The 17,500-nt window shown below is 46.3% G+C and overlaps 1 protein-coding gene across 1 annotated transcript in view; it reads left to right on the plus strand.

Annotated features, from left to right (window-relative positions):
• cpa6 (carboxypeptidase A6) overlaps positions 1-17,500 on the plus strand; it is an 80,822-nt gene that overhangs the window by 229 nt on the left and 63,093 nt on the right. The window contains exon 1 of the mRNA XM_063206022.1: positions 1-176. This exon is cut by the window's left edge and continues 229 nt beyond it. Within this exon, the coding sequence (XP_063062092.1) occupies positions 61-176 (116 nt within the window). The 5' untranslated portion in view covers positions 1-60. The remainder of the gene's footprint in view (positions 177-17,500) is intronic.

Below are 17,500 nucleotides of genomic sequence, written 5' to 3' on the forward strand. Positions count from 1 at the left end.
CGCGCTGCGCAGTGATCACGTTTCATAACTGTTTGTGAAGAGACCAGAGGGCCGCTGAGCATGGGAGTCCGTGTGGGACACCCGCTTCCCTCTGTCGTTTGGCTGGGATGTGCCATAGTTTGCGCCACTGTGGTATGTCCAGCGGGTGCCTACCTTTACAACAATCGCTACGCGGGGTAAGTTTTTCCCTCTCGTCTCTTGTTTGAAGTAGGCTAGTAGTGGTTGGAAATAGAAATACTAGGCTGTGTGAAAAGGGAGGCTCCAGTGTGCACGGCAAGCCTGGATCCTTTGATGTTCGTGACCTAGTGATCTCGTGTTCCAGTCGCTTGGTCAATATTAGCGCATACAAGCGAAGATTCCCCTCAGCGGGCACGTGCAGTGTGGAATGGAATGGCTCTTTCCTCCGTTCAGAGCGGGCAAGTGCAAGTGAGGCTTTGTGCTCTGCCAAAATACCGACCACTGGCAGCCAGACATCAAAGGCAAAAGGGTGTTCTTTTTGTCCAGTGTCTGAATTATGTGTTCAGCTGGTTTTGATAATGGTTTTTGAATATGTGGCCTATTTGCAGTAATTCATCTCATCCTGTTTAATGAATGAAGACATTTTGAAATCACACACACGCGCGCACACGCACGCACGCATACACATAATCAAAACAATTGCACACTATAATGTGAATTAATGAAACAAACTCTTGGTAAACAGCAGTTTTATTCTATTCTTCATCATTGTGGTAAATGATGGGCTAATATTTGAAATGTAATGTAAAATGTGACATTTCTTTAAGAGCAAGAGGCTCGTTCTCTTCAAATCAGGCTGTGCAACCACAGACACACCCCCTCTCCGGAGAAGGAGAGTACAGTATGGACTGAGGTGTGTGTGTGTGTGTGTGTGTGTGTGTGTGTGTGTGTGTGTGTGTGTGTGTGTGTGTGTGTGTGTGTGTCTGTGTGCAAGCCAAGTACAGTGTGGAGAGAGAGAGAGAGAGAGAGAGAGAGAGAGAGAGAGAGAGAGAGAGAGAGAGAGAGAGAGAGAGAGAGAAAGTGTGTGTGTTTGTGCATCGCCTGCCATATTCACAATACCCAAGGGGCATTCCACTAAACTCCTGCCCTAGCGTTGCATGCACACACACACACACACACACGCTCTCTCTCTCTCTCTCTCTCTCTCTCTCTCTCTCTCTCTCACACACACACACACACACACACACACACACACACACACACACACACACACACACAGACGTGCGCGCACACACACACCCACGCACACACGCGCACACACACACACACATGCACACACACACACACACACACACACACACACACACACACACACACACACACACACACACACACACACGCACCCACCCACACACACACACACACACAGTGCTTCAGCCAGTGGTTACCTTTCCTAAATGCAGCTACAGTATAGCTGGTGGCTCCACAGCACCTCTTATATGGAACTAGGCAGCAGAGAGAGCATTACACATGTACTGTGTGGGTACAGAACATTCAGTCCATGCCTTAAGATTGGCCGTGTGTGTGTGTGTGTGTGTGTGTGTGTGTGTGTGTGTGTGTGTGTGTGTGTGTGTGTGTGTGTGTGTGTGTGTGTGTGTGTGTGCGTGTGTGTGCAATTATCACTCTATTACCATGATAGTAATGATAGGAACAAGTTGACATCACTATACAGTACTTTTGTGTAGTGTGCGTGTGTGCGCGCGTGTGTGTGTGTGCACTTTTCAGTCTCTGCCATTATAGGCAGCTTGCCTGGCATCTGGAGACGGAGATACCATGTGCTGTACTGTAGTACTGTATATCCATAACAAATACTGGAGGACAGTGGTTTTCAAAGTGGGGTCCGGGGACCCCTGGGGGGGCCGCGTAGGGGTGCCAGGGGGTCCGTGGCAGATTGGAAGAAATAGTAGCCTATAGCAAAAAATAATAATCATTTATGAATTAATGTACAGCAAAATACGGTAAGCAAAAATAAACCAAACAATATTCCCATTAGTTGAGAACTGCATTATAATACCCGGTAATATATTTAATCTCTGAATTATATATATCCCAATGGGGCACTGATACACAGACCAACACAATGGTTGTGAAAGAGAGTGCATAAAAACAAATAGTGTGGCACGGCCCGTGGCAGGGGGGCCTTTGCTGGAATCTACCGGTATATGGGGGGCCTTGGCTGGAATCTACTGGTATATGGGGGGCCTTGGCTGGAATCTACTGGTACATGGGGGGCCTTGTCATGATAAAGTTTGGGAACCTCTGCTGGAGGGATTATAGTAACTGTATGGTCACTCCTGCAGCTCTGTTTCTGCCCCCTACCAGGAGGCAAGATGGACAGTTGAAGAAGGTCACACCTAAAACTCCCACAAGCTGTGATTTCCAGCAATATGTGGATTGTGTGTGTTTTAATGGGCTGTGACACAAATAAAACTCTGAACGTGTGTGTGTGTGTGTGTGTGTGTGTGTGTGTGTGTGTGTGTGTGTGTGTGTGTGTGTGTGTGTGTGTGTGTGTGTGTGTGTGTGTGTGTTCTATGGTTTTCCATTTAATGTTGTTTCCTTTTCCTTTGAAGCAACGACGAGTTGTTTTCTGCTTGTTACAGACATTGGCTGTCAAACTTTTGTCATGCTTGCTTGCATGCGTGTGTGCGTATGTGCGTGCGTGCGTGCGTGTGTGCGTGCGTGCGGCTCTTCCTGTCAGACCCTGCATCCACATGGGTGTGTTTTGTGGCAAGTTCCTTCATACGTAGTTGTGTGCGCGTGTGTGTGTGTGTGTGTACTTTCTCACGTGAACCCCAGACAATTGGCGCCATGCGTCAGCCTCCAGAGTTGCTGTGTGCATGTGGGAATGCGTATACCGGTATGTATATTTGTGTGTGTATATTTTTAAGCAATTTGAGGCAACTTTATAGTTGTGGTACTGCGCTATATAAATACCATGCTGTATTGTTTCGCATTGTATTGTTCTCTCACATAGCGATGATGGGCAGTCTGGATTTAGTCATGTATAATCCAGTGCCACATATTCCAAATGGCCTGGTAATCCAGTGCTACATATTCCAAATCACCGGGATATAACTCTCCAATTCCACCAGGCGATTGCCCTAATCACCTGGCCTCCGATTGGCCGCATGGCTGTTTAATTAAGAGTTAATCAGGGCAATCACCTGATTGAATTGGACAGGTAAAAAAACAGGTAATTTGGAATAACTGGATTGTACCTTCAGAATCCAGATTCCCCATCACTAAGTATTCTAAGTGTGGTGTCTGTCAGTAAGTAAAAAAAAATGGCACAACTTTTCGATCTGTAAGGTCTGTAAGGACCTTACCTTGTGATGAGAGATTAGATGTCATTCATAATGGTAGCGTTATTTAATATCTTGCTAAAAGCACAATTCAAGGGTCATGTTCTCATTTGCAATCAGGATGTTGAATGGGGAGATGCACATTACATTTCTTGTAAAGCACCTCTTATAAAGTAAATCTTCATGTCTTCAGACAACCAATTCAATTGAAGTATGCAGGGCTACGGACTGTTTGGCCAGATCTGACAGGGCCCATGGACTAGTGAATCACATTAAAGTACACACACTAGTCCGTAGCAGTGGGCTCCCTGCTGAGCGGCGCCCGGGGAGCAGCGTGGGGGTCAGGTGCCTTGCTCAAGGGCACTTCAGCCGTGGTCCGGTCGGGCATTGAACCGGGCGGGAACCTTTGGTTTGCCAACCCAGTGCTCTAACCACTGAGCCACGGCTGCCCCCACTTTTTTTATTTTATTTTAATTTTTTATTTTATTTTATTATTATTATTTTTTTAAACGATACAATACAATGTATTGAACCCGTTTCTGGGGCCCCTCTCTGTGGGCCCGGGACAACTGACCCGTTTGTCTGCGTCCCCCTGTCAGCTTCCCTGGGTAGGTGAGTAGTGATTTGTTTGCCTGATTTTCATAGACTTCAGATCACTACTGCGATTCTGGTCTGACCAGGACTATAACGATTAGCATTTCCATACAGGAAGAACTTTGTTTCCATGGCCTGGTTAACCCGCCTCCCTCAGCTTGCTACTGGTTGAGGGATGTGTCAAAGTTTAAACCAAACACTTCTTAGCCCAATAGAACGTCTCTGCTTAAACACCGTCACTGCCTTGAACTTGCCTCTACCCAGGACGGTTGGAAATGCTCAGTTGATTGGTTCCAGACAAAGTGGGTGGAGTTTCCGCTGTAGCGGGATTGAGCATGCTCCTGGCCCTACTGTGTGAGTGCATCTTAATATGGGACCTTGCCTCCTCCACTTGCCTCCTCCACTCGCTTCTCGTCATGATGACATCACTGACAACAGCATTATATTTCAATATCTTGCAAAAGCTCAATTGTAGAGTCTTTTTCTCGTTTGCAATTGGGATGGTGAATGAAAAACAGTCCCTCAAAAGTTGTTGTGGCTAGGCTGACAGCTGGGAAACTTTATCGTTTTCTCCACGGAGGAGGGGCCAGGAGGCGGGGCGAGGAGACAAGCGCAAGTGGAGGAGGCAAGGTGGCATATTAAGATGCACTCTGTGTATCTGAGCCGAAGGCGTTGCGTCACCAGTAGGGCGGCGCTCTGCTAGTGATTTGGTGTGAGTGGTGGTCAGCCTGCTGCTTCAGCTCCATTCACCGCTGATGGAAGAGCAACGGAAAAAAACAGAAAGGTTGACGTCTGCGCCTATACTTTTGAGCTATACTTTGAGTGTATTGCTTGGTGCGTCTGTGAAAGGTACTCTGTGTGAGATTTTTTGTTGTTCATTTCCAGAATTCATGCTACCCATTCACTAATGTTACCTTTTTCATGAATACTTACCACCACCAGCAAATTCTAAGTATTCATTATGACTGAAAAAAATTGCACTTTTCATACATGAAAAGGGGGATCTTCTCCATGGTCCGCCATTTTGAATGTCCAGAAATAGCCATTTTTAGCTGCAAAGATGACTGTACTTCACCCATACTAAAAAATATTAGTTAGTTACTTAGTAGACTTTCATGAAAAGATCAAACTTAGCAATAGGCAACCCAGTTTCAATGAGCAGCATAGTTGCAGTACCTTTTTTGACCATTTCCTGCACAGTGTACCTTTAAAAAAAGTAGGCTAGTAATTGCTAAAAGTAATGAAAAAGGGAGGCGCACACAGGGCTCGTGTAGAAAAACGTACATATATTGCTACAGCTTTAGCCTTTCTTTCTCTCTCTTCTTTTGTAACGTTTTGGCTACAATATACATTTTTCTACACCAGCCTGAAGTGCACCTCCTTATTGGTTACTTTTAGTGATCACCACTGATGACAGACACGGCCTCATAATGTCAAAAATAATGTCAGGGGGATATGCAACCACTTATTTGTGGTCTATGCCTAAAAAGCCACTCCTTTCAGGCTCAGGAAAAGAAATGCCCACATTTCGCTCAATAGCTGTCATGAGTAGATGTACAGAACAGACTTCTGAACCTCCACTGAGTGTGCGATTGGGTCTTAAAGGGGCACTGTCCCATTTTTGGAAATAAGCTTATTTTACACCTCCCCTTGAGTTAAATAATAGGCTTTTACCGTTCTCCTGTACTTCCAACCGTTTTCTAGTTATGGCAGTGCACATTTCACCACCACAGTTAACATTGAGTCCTATGAGACCAGTTAGCCGCCAGCTGGTCTCATAGGACTCAATGTTAACTGCTAGCATGGAGGTAAAATTTGCACTGCCATACCCAGAGACGGTTGAAAGTACAGGAGAACGGTAAAACCCTATTTTACTCAAGGGAAGGTTTAAAATAAGCTTATTTCCAAAAATGGGACAGTGTCCCTTTAAGGATAATACGATAGACAGACTATACTATAATAGCCTTAGGCTGCTGTTACATTGCTGTAGGACATTCATAAGCTGTGTGTCTAAATGTCTGGTAGAGTTTGAGTTAGTTAGGTATTAGCCTGCAGGCATGCGTTTACATGAAGGTGTGTATGTGTGTGTGTGTGTGTGTGTGTGTGTGTGTGTGTGTGTGTGTGTGTGTGTGTGAGAGAGAGAGAGAGAGAGAGAGAGAGAGAGAGAGAGAGAGAGAGAGAGAGAGAGAGAGAGAGAGAGAGAGAGAGAGAGAGAGAGAGAGAGAGAGAGACAGAGACAGAGACAGAGAGAGAGAGAGAGAGAGAGAGTTGATGAATCAGCAAATTTTATTCACGGCCTAACTGGTAAGGTAAAATGAACCTCTGTACTGAGTCAAATCATGGTACTCCTTAAGAGTGGAAAATAATTGAATTGCTGGCTGTAAGAAGTAGATATTGAATCACATTGCTATGAAGGCTCTGACTTACACCCTTTCCTGCCGGTGTGTTGCCGGGTGAGTAAGGGGCTCATTATGGGATGTAACTGCTGACATGGTGGAGAGTAGTGAGCAATTATGAGTAATAGCCACGAGTACTGACTTAGGACTCTTTGTTGGGGACTATGGAGGATGGAAACATGAGAAGCACAAAGACGGGAGAGGAGAGGAGGGGAGAGGAGAGGAGAGGAGAGGAGAGGAGAGGGAAGAGGACAGAGAAGGAGAGGAGAGGAGAGGGGAGGAGAGGGGAGGAGATGAAGAGGAGAGAGGAGGAGAGGAGAGGAGAGGAGAGGAGAGGAGAGGGGGAGGAGAGGAGAGAAGAGAGGGGAGGAGANGAGGAGAGAAGAAGATAGTACAGGAGAGAAGAGGAGAACGGAGGGGGAGGGAGAGAGGAGAGGAGAGGGGAGAGGAGAGGAGAGGAGAGGAGAGGAGAGAAGAGGAGAAGAGAGTAGAGGAGAGAAGAAGAGAGGGGGAGGGAGAGAGGAGAGGGGAGAGGAGAGGAGAGAAGTAGAGGAGAGAAGAGGTGAGGAGAAGAGAGTAGAGGAGAGAGGAGAAGAGAGGGGGAGGAGAAGGGGAGGAGAGGAGGAGGAGAGGAGAGGAGGAGGAGAGGAGAGGAAGAGGAGAGGAGGAGAGGAAGAGGAGAGGGGGAGGAGAGGAAGAGAAGAGGAGGAGGAGGAGAGGAGAGGAGAGGGGGAGGGAGAGGAGAAGAGAGGGAGAGGAGAGGAGAGGAGAGGGGGAGGAGAGGAGAGGAGAGGGGGAGGAGAGGAGAGGAGAAGAAAGGAGAAGAGAGGAGAAGAGCAGGGGGAGGACTGACAGGGTAGGAGAGGAGTAAGAAGGGAAAGGAGAGGGGGAAGACAAGGAGAAGAGATGTTTTAGAAAATGAGTGAAAGGTAGAAGAGGAGAAGTGGGTGAAACCATAAGGGGAGGGAAAGAGAAGAGAAGAGAAGAGAAGAGAAGAGAAGAGAAGAGAAGAGAAGAGAAGAGAAGAGAAGAGAAGAGAAGAGGGTAAAACCATAAGGGGAGAGAAGAGAAGAGAAGAGAAGAGAAGAGAGGAGAAGAGAAGAGAAGAGAAGAGAAGAGAAGAGAAGAGAAGAGACGGGAGAAAGTAAACAGAAGGGACTATAAAAGAAGAGGGGAGAGGAGAGAAGGAGAGAAGGGGGAGCGGTTGTAAAAAGGGGAGAGGAGAGAAGGAGAGAAGGGGGAGCGGTTGTAAAAAGGGGAGAAGAGAAAAGAGGAGAGGAGTGAAATGGGGCCCCTAATGACAGAGGGTGATTTACCCTGTAATTCCCACAGACGTGTTAACAGGCGAGGTGTGTGTGTGTGTGTGTGTGTGTGTGTGTGTGTCTGTGTCTGTGTCTGTGTGTGGCCCTGGTCCGGCCCTGGTCCGGCTGGTCTGGCTCCGGTCCGGTTGGTCCGGCTCCGGTCTGGCTCTGATCCGGCTCCGGTCCGGCTGGTCTGGCTCCAGTCTGGCCCTGGTCTGGCTCCAGTCTGGCCCTAGTCCGGCTGGTCTGGCCCTGGTCTGGCTCCAGTCTGGCCCTGATCCGGCTGGTCTGGCCTGGGCCTTTGTAAAGGCACGAATAGACCAAGTGCGGCATGAGCAAGTCCAGCGACAAAAGTAACTGACTTTGTATTGAGTCGCGCGACAAAAACGATTCTGGAGACTAGAGGCGATTTGCACGACTAGAGGGACAGTTTGTAGTTGAACTCCAGCCAATATTATGCAATATTGGCTATGATGCAGTTCGGCGACAGCCACCACAGCCAATGGGAATGTTGGAATGCTTGTAGTTTGCTTTTCACGGACATACTCTATCGCTTCTATCGCTTGTATCGCTCTCGCTACACAGCCGAGCGACTCTCTGTGGCTGGATCTCGGTGTATCCGCCCGGTTAGGTCGCCACCTCAGACACCAGTCTGGACCCACCAGAACTGTTCAAATTATGGATCAAATTCACTTTGCTATGCCAATCCTATAACCCAGGGTTTCCCAAACTGGGGTGCGTGCACCCCTGGGGGTGCGCGGACTGGCATAAGGGGGTGCGTGAGCTGAATAGAGTAATGGTGGATATGTGAGTATTTATCCAGCAGTGATGAACATTAAGTCAAAATTGACTTTGCTCTGCCAATCCTATAGCCAATCAAATGACTGACTTTTCGCCAGTGATAGCCAATTGCTCTCTCCACTGTCCCAACCCTCAGCTATCTGAACCATGCGACTCCAGACTAATGTTTTCATGTGTCAGGCTGGCTTGCCAGGTTAGGTAGCCATCGGTGATACAGATTAACAGTGACGTAAACAGTAACAGAAATCCCCTCTTTTTATTACTGAAGAAAGAAGAGCAACCGGAGGTAGAGTAGCAATGTGTGTGTGTGTGTGTGTGTGTGTGTGTGTGTGTGTGTGTGTGTGTGTGTGTGTGTGTGTGTGTGTGTGTGTGTGTGTGTGTGTGTGTGTGATGGAAGTGAGGTGGGACAAGGGTATGGGGGACATTTAAAACGTGTGTGTGTGTGTGCGTATGTGGTTGTGTTTGTGTTTCAGAGAGTGAGAGAGAAAGAGAGAAGTGTGTGTGTGTGTGTGTGTGTGTGTGTGTGTGTGTGTGTGTGTGTGTGTGTGTGTGTGTGTGTGTGTGTGTGTGTGTGTGTGTGTGTGTGTGTGTGTGTGTGTGTGTGTGTGTGTGTGTGTGATTCCCAGTGCAGTCCTTATGAGTCTACTAGTTGCTGCAGCTGCTTGGGGATTTCATTTTCTTGGAACTTGAATATGTGCACTAACACACAATAGCACACGACGCGCACACACACACACACACACACACACACACACACACACACACACACACACACACACACACACACACACACACACACACACACACACACACACACACACACAAAATATCGTAGCACTTGGAGAGCTCACAGTCGGCTACACACACACACACACACACACACACACACACACACACACACACACACACACACACACACACACACACACACACACACACACACACACACACACACACACACACACACACACACACAGTTTTTATGTGTCCCCCATACCCCATGGCTATATCCATGTGCTGTCATAGTAACATCTAGCCAGTGTGGCCTCAGCCCCTCACCAATCACACCTCACACACTCCCGCGCTGAATGGCAGCCTTTGTGTGTGTGTGTGTGTGTGTGTGTGTGTGTGTGTGTGTGTGTGTGTGTGTGTGTGTGTGTGTGTGTGTGTGTGTGTGTGTGTGTGTGTGTGTGTGTGTGTGTGTGTGTGTATGTGGGTAGGGCCGCACAATTAATCGTAAATAATCAAAAATCGTGATAAAATCGTGTAATCGAAGTCGTGAGTTCAATTGTGATTTAATCGTGGCAATAATGACCTACCTTTGAGAGCGTCCTTGAAGCCAGAACATACTGACAGGCTGGTGTTTCTGGCCATAAATATGTCCACCTAAGTTTCATGCTATTGCCTTTACATAATTGTTACAATTCATTTTATTTTGCTCATCCCGTATATAATTCAATCTTGGTTATATTTCATCTTGTTGTAATTTTCAAAAAAATCTGCAAAAAATCAATAATCGTGATTAATAATCGCAATTTTGATTTTGACCAAAATAATCGTGATTATGATTTTTTTCCATAATTGTGCAGCCCTAGTGTGTGGTGGAAAAAGGTTGTTTGGGAGAGAGCAGTATGTGTGTGATAGGGAGAGACAGAGAGAGAGAGAAAGAAAGAGAGAGAGAGAGAGAGAGAGAGAGAGAGAGAGAGAGAATGTGTCCCTCACTTCACTGTAACACTACAAGGATGTTGACAGGAGACACAAGGCACTGTGTATTCCTTAGGACCTGTGTGCGTGTGTGTGTGTGTGTGCGTGTGAGTGTGTGTTTGTGTGTGTAGTTGACTGGTCGACCTCGAAGGCCACTATCCGGCTTATCTCCCATCAGGGGAGGGTATATTTATAAACAATGACATGACAACAAAGGAATCATAGCCACTGCACCAAAATCTAGCGCAGGGATGGGCAACTTTTATGATGAGGAGTGCCACGCTTTTTCATCGCCACAATCAGAGGGCCAGATGACCACGGATCTGACTGCAATTTGCAGAGTTATAGGTGCAGTTTGTTGCTCACTGACTGGCCCATATAGTTTGGAAGGAATAGAATACTAAATACTGAATACTCCAGGGCCAAGAGTATAATTAGAGATTGATTCAGTAGTTGTTTTAAAAAATATGGTCATTATTTTCTTAATTATTTTCTACTGTTTTATCTACGGGCCTTATTGAGTGAGGAGGTGGGCCGCATGTGGTACCCAGGTCTCCAGTTGCCCATCCCTGATCTAGCGGATGCTTCTCTGTCGGACGTGTCAAACTTCGACAACTTGGACACGCACTAAATCTGTCTTTGGAATGCTGACGGTTGCTGTGATTAATGAAGTTTCAGTAGATCATGTGCATGATTCTTACAACCGCATCCCTTAGATACCAGAAATCGGAATTCCAAAGGAAGGTTCTACGCGCATCCAAGTTAGATGCTTGACTAGTTCAGTGAAATTATTGGTCTCCCCATCAGCCAATCAGAGAAGGGAATTCCCGTTGTGAAGGTAGATAAGTTGTTTTTACAGAGCCATCTCTGTGTATCCATGAGTAGAGTGTTATGCAGTTTTAAAGAGCCGGCCACTCCTCCTGGTCAGTGTTGCCAGATTGGGCTGTTTCCCGCCCAATTGGGCTGCTTAGGATGGCCGTGTGCGGGTAAAAATGGCATTTAGCAGAAAAACCCACCCAATTTTTCCCATAGAAATCAATAGAATTGGGCGGGATTTTGTGCTTCTAGGCGGGTTTTGAGCATTTTTTGGGCTGGAAATCATCAGCGTCATCTGGCAACCCTCCTCCTGGTTCCAGCACTGCTAAAGCTCTCTCCAACTCTAATAAATCTTTCACGCTGCCCTTTAAAAGGAGGCTTGGTGTGCAATTTTAATAAAAACTTCAAAAGTCCAAAACGCTCACATACAAGCACGCACACACACACGCACACACGCACGCACGCACGCACGCACGCACGCACGCACGCACGCACGCACGCACGCACGCACGCACGCACGCACGCACACACACACACACACACACACACACACACACACACACACACACACACACACACACACACACACACACACACACACACACACACACCCCACAGGCCTGTGGACGAGGAGAGCATAAATATGTGTTTGTGCGGCACAGAAGTAGCACTTTGAAATGTGTGTACGAAAAGAGTGATGACAGATGGAAGTGTGTGTGTGTGTGTGTGTGTGTGTGTGTGTGTGTGTGTGTGTGTGTGTGTGTGTGTGTGTGTGTGTGTGTGTGTGTGTGTGTGTGTGTGTTTGGTGTGTGTGTGTGTTTGGTGTGTGTGTGTGTGTGTGTGTGTGTGTGTGTGTGTGTGTGTGTGTGTGTGTGTGTGTGTGTGTGCGTGCGTGCGTGTGTGCGTGTGTGTGTGTTAATGACGGTACACTAGCCAATGCTGTGTGGCTGACATGAGGCGGAAGCAGAAATGTCTCCTCCACAGTCTTCTCCAGGCCGATTAATGTAAACAGACTGATCACACACACACACACACACACACACACACACACACACACACACACACACACACACACACACACACACACACACACACACACACACACACACACACAGACACACCGTCTGTGTCTGTAAGCATTTCATTCATCTTGCCAAGAAGGACACACACACACATGTACATGCATAGACACACACACACACACACACACACACACACACACACACACACACACACACACACACACACACACACACACACACACACACACACACACACACACACACACACAGAGACTGCTCTCCGCTCAAGAAGGCTACTGCATGATCAAACGATGCTTTGACAGTGACACACTTACACTCAGTTTCTATGAAGAGTGAAGTGAGTGTGTGTGTGTGTGTGTGTGTGTGTGTGTGTGTGTGTGTGTGTGTGTGTGTGTGTGTGTGTGTGTGTGTGTGTGTGTGTGTGTGTGTGTGTGTGTGTGTGTGTGTGTGTGTGTGACACACTTCCCCTCCGTTGAAGAGTGAGTGAGTGTGTGTGTGTGTGTGTGTCTGTGTGTGTGTGTGTGTGTGTGTGTGTGTGTGTGTGTGTGTGTGTGTGTGTGTGTGTGTGTGTGTGTGTGTGTGTGTGTGTGTGTGTGTGTGTGTGGTGTGTGTGTGTGTGTGTGTGTGTGTATGTGTGTGACACACTTCCCCTCATTTGAAGAGTGAAATGACTGTGTGTGTGTGTGTGTGTGTGTGTGTGTGTGTGTGTGTGTGTGTGTGTGTGTGTGTGTGTGTGTGTGTGTGTGTGTGTGTGTGTGTGTGTGTGTGTGTGTGTGTGTGATACACTTCCCCTCAGTTGAAGAGTGTGTTTCAATCCCTGAATGGGTGTTTGTGATGCCCACTAGCTATAAGCAATGAGAGATGAGATGTTGTGAGATGTTTTGTGTGTTTTTATGCCAGCTGGCTATTAGCAATGAGAGATGAGATGTTGTAAGATGTTTTGTGTGTTTTTATGCCAGCTGGCTATTAGCAATGAGAGATGAGATGTTGTAAGATGTTTTGTGTGTTTACAGCTGGTTATTAGATGTTCTTGTATCCGTGTGTGCAATCTGTCTCCAGTGGTGGTCTGCCGGGAATGAGTAACTGTAACGCACCCACGCGCATACATGCGTGCAGGCACACACCTATGCATACACACACACACACACACACACACACACACACACACACACACACACACACACACACACACACACACACACACACACACACACACACACACACACACACACACACACACACACACACACACACACACACACACACAAGCAATGTCAAACTAGCACATTGAACTCATATATTGCCACAGTCAATCAGACAAGCAGATATGCACTATATACAGTACAGTCCTCCATGTCCCATGTGGTTCAAGGCCTGTCTTTGGGGAGTATACTATGCATGCTATGTTACCCAGAGTCAGACAGACGCGTACACTAGATGCCTGCAGTCATATCGTATTGTTCATGCTCCAAGGTCTCCCAGTGGGCGGTAGGCTATGTGTGGTAAGCAAATATGATATAATGTGGCTCTGTGTACATATGATATCATGTGGATTGTGGATGTGTGTGTGTGTACAAAAGACAGGGGATCTGTGGGGCATTATGGGCCATGACTCACCCCACAGCTGTCGAGGAGAGGGATAATTGTGGGCTATACGCATACGCTCAGGGCTGAATTAAGAAGGCCCGGGGGCCCCTAGGCCAGGGGTTCCCAAACTTTACCATGACGAGGCCCCCCATATACTGTTAAATTAAATCCCAGCCAAGACCCCCCTGATATGACACTCTTTTTTGTGTGCACCCGGTTTCACAACTCATTGAAGTTGGTGCATTCCTAAACCCATTCAAGTACTACAGAAAGCATCATACATATGTACACATTGTAAAGAGGAAAATTATTCCACTGGGATTGTTTAGCTTATTTTTGGCTAATAATTTATTTAATTTATGAAATTATTAAGTTTATCTCACAATATTTTCCTTGCCAACCTGCCGCGGCACCCCTTAGCATCCCCTCGCGGCCCCCCAGGGGTCCCCGGCCCCCACTTTGAAAACCACTGCCCTAGGCGTCTATGAAGTTTAAATAAAGTTGAACCGTACACTATATTCTCAGCACAGAGTTGAATTAACACTGCATTTATTTATTTACTAAACTACAGGTGTTGAGAAGGGGGATAGGCTATACTGAGTATAGAGAATGAAGGGGGGTAACGGAGGCTATACTGAATGAAGGGGGGTAACAGAAGGCTATACTGAAGGGGGTTAACAGAAGGCTATACTGAGTATAGAGAATGAAGGGGGGTAACGGAGGCTATACTGAATGAAGGGGGGTAACAGAAGGCTATACTGAAGGGGGGTAACAGAAGGCTATACTGAGTATAGAGAATGAAGGGGGGTAACGGAGGCTATACTGAATGAAGGGGGGTAACGGAGGCTATACTGAGTATAGAGAATGAAGGGGGGTAACGGAGGCTATACTGAATATAGAGGATGAAGGGGGGTAACGGAGGCTATACTGAATGAAGGGGGGTAACGGAGGCTATACTGAGTATAGAGAATGAAGGGGGGTAACGGAGGCTATACTGAATGACGGGGGGTAACGGAGGCTATAATGAATGACGGGGGGTAACGGAGGCTATACTGAAGGGGGGTAACGGAGGCTATACTGAATGACGGGGGGTAACGGAGGCTATACTGAATGACGGGGGGTAACGGAGGCTATACTGAAGGGGGGTAACGGAGGCTATACTGAATGACGGGGGGTAACGGAGGCTATACTGAGTATAAGGGGGTAATGGAGGCTATACTGAATATAGAGAATGCATGTAGGCTGTGTGTTAAAGATGGAGGTTATGGATATCCAATAGGTCCTAGATGATGCCTTGAGTCTTGATGATAAGGTAGACATACAGTTACATAAGTTATGGTTGTTCAATAGGTCTTAGATGAGGCATACTTACTGTACAGTTAAGTTATGGTTATTCAATAGGTCCTACTGTAGATGAGGTCTGGAGACCTGATGAGAAGGGAGGCATGCTGTGCGGTTAAGTGGGTGGGGATTTACATGGTCAGTACATGCAGATGCTCCGGAAAAGGACCCCCTGAAATACCCTGAACTAGAGGAGAAATAAGGACCGGGCACTTTTGGCTTAAAGGGGCCCCTCATAATTAGCGGCGCAGACAGAACTGACTCACTGGTGTGCCCCGCACCCTCGTGGGCCCCTATTTTCAGAAATGTAAAACAAAAAGCAAGGGGCCCCTCAGACAGAACTGACTCACTGGTGTGCCCCGCACCCTCGTGGGCCCCTATTTTCAGAAATGTAAAGCAAAAAACACGTCCCTTCTTACATTTCTGAAAATAGGGGCCCATGAGGGTACGAGAGCCACCAGGAAATGCCCGCTATGCCAGATGGCCAGCCCTGCCCTGTGTTTATGTATTTGGGCATGCTGTGTATAGTTAGTGTGTTTATGTATTTGGGCATGCTGTGTATAGTTAGTGTGTTTATGTATTTGGGCATGCTGTATATAGTTAGTGTGTTTATGTATTTTGGCATACTGTATATAGTTAATGTGTTTATGTATTTGGGCATACTGTATATAGTTAGTGTGTTTATGTATTTGGGCATACTGTATATAGTTAGTGTGTTTATGTATTTGGGCATACTGTATATAGTTAATGTGTTTATGTATTTGGGCATACTGTATATAGTTAGTGTGTTTATGTATTTGGGCATACTGTATATAGTTAATGTGTTTATGTATTTGGGCATACTGTATATAGTTAATGTGTTTATGTATTTGGGCATACTGTATATAGTTAATGTGTTTATGTATTTGGGCATGCTGTATATAGTTAATGTGTTTATGTATTTGGGCATACTGTATATAGTTAGTGTGTTTATGTATTTTGGCATGCTGTATATAGTTAGTGTGTTTATGTATTTGGGCATGCTGTATATAGTTAGTGTGTTTATGTATTTGGGCATACTGTATATAGTTAGTGTGTTTATGTATTTTGGCATACTGTATATAGTTAGTGTGTTTATGTATTTTGGCATGCTGTATATAGTTAATGTGTTTATGTATTTTGGCATACTGTATATAGTTAATGTGTTTATGTATTTGGGCATACTGTATATAGTTAATGTGTTTATGTATTTGGGCATGCTGTATATAGTTAATGTGTTTATGTATTTTGGCCTGCTGTATATAGTTAGTGTGTTTATGTATTTTGGCATACTGTATATAGTTAGTGTGTTTATGTATTTTGGCATGCTGTATATAGTTAGTGTGTTTATGTATTTTGGCATGCTGTATATAGTTAGTGTGTTTATGTATTTGGGCATGCTGTATATAGTTAGTGTGTTTATGTATTTGGGCATACTGTATATAGTTAGTGTGTTTATGTATTTGGGCATACTGTATATAGTTAGTGTGTTTATGTACAGACAGACATATATAGCAATGTGTGGGCGGCTCGCTCGGATGCGATTTTCTGATTGTTAATGAACGTGGTTTGCGGGTTGGAGTTCAAAACGCCCATTTAATGCCTGTAACAGAAACCCTGTCAGCATGTCAGAGAGAGAGAGAGAGAGAGAGAGAGAGAGAGAGAGAGAGAGAGAGAGAGAGAGAGAGAGAGAGAGAGACAGGCAGACAGGCACAGAGAGACAGAGAAGGAATGAGAGAAAGTCAAAGGGCAAAGACAGATGATATAAGGGGATATAGAAAGAGAGAGAGAGAGAGAGAGAGAGAGAGGGGTAGGGAGAGACACACTCACACAATGCCACACACACACACACACACACACACACACACACACACACACACACACACACACACACACACACACACACACACACACACACACACTCTCTCTCTCTCTCTCTCTCTCTCTCTCTCTCTCTCTCTCTCACACACACACACACACACACACGCACACACACACACCAGCACCTGTACCACATACTAAATCGCTGCCTTGACAATGTGGTGAGAGCAGTTTGGATGTTTGGCCGTTGCAGTGGGTATCAGGGAGGCAGTGATGCCACCACACCACAGACAATAGTGGGTGTTGTCACGATACAAGGGGAACATAGGATACGCCTGTGAACACACACACACACACACACACACACACACACACACACACACACACACACACACACACACACACACAGTCACACACGCACACACACACACGACACACACACGCACACGCACACACGAGCACGCACACACACACGCACATGCACTACTAGCACTTCGGGAGCACACAGTACACATACACACACACACGCACATACACACACACACACACACACACACACACACACACACACACACACACACACACACACACACACACACACACACACACACACACACACACACACACAACACACCGGATAGAGTTGTCTCCGCAACAATAGAGGTGTCTCTGAAACCGTTTTAGGTTTTCGCTACAAGGCAGCTGATCAGAGTCCCACAGGTGGGCAGCTGGTGGGACATATGATATGATATTATATT

This window comes from Engraulis encrasicolus, chromosome 9 (genome assembly GCF_034702125.1).
Source record: "Engraulis encrasicolus isolate BLACKSEA-1 chromosome 9, IST_EnEncr_1.0, whole genome shotgun sequence".
NCBI classification, from domain to species: Eukaryota; Metazoa; Chordata; class Actinopteri; order Clupeiformes; family Engraulidae; genus Engraulis; species Engraulis encrasicolus.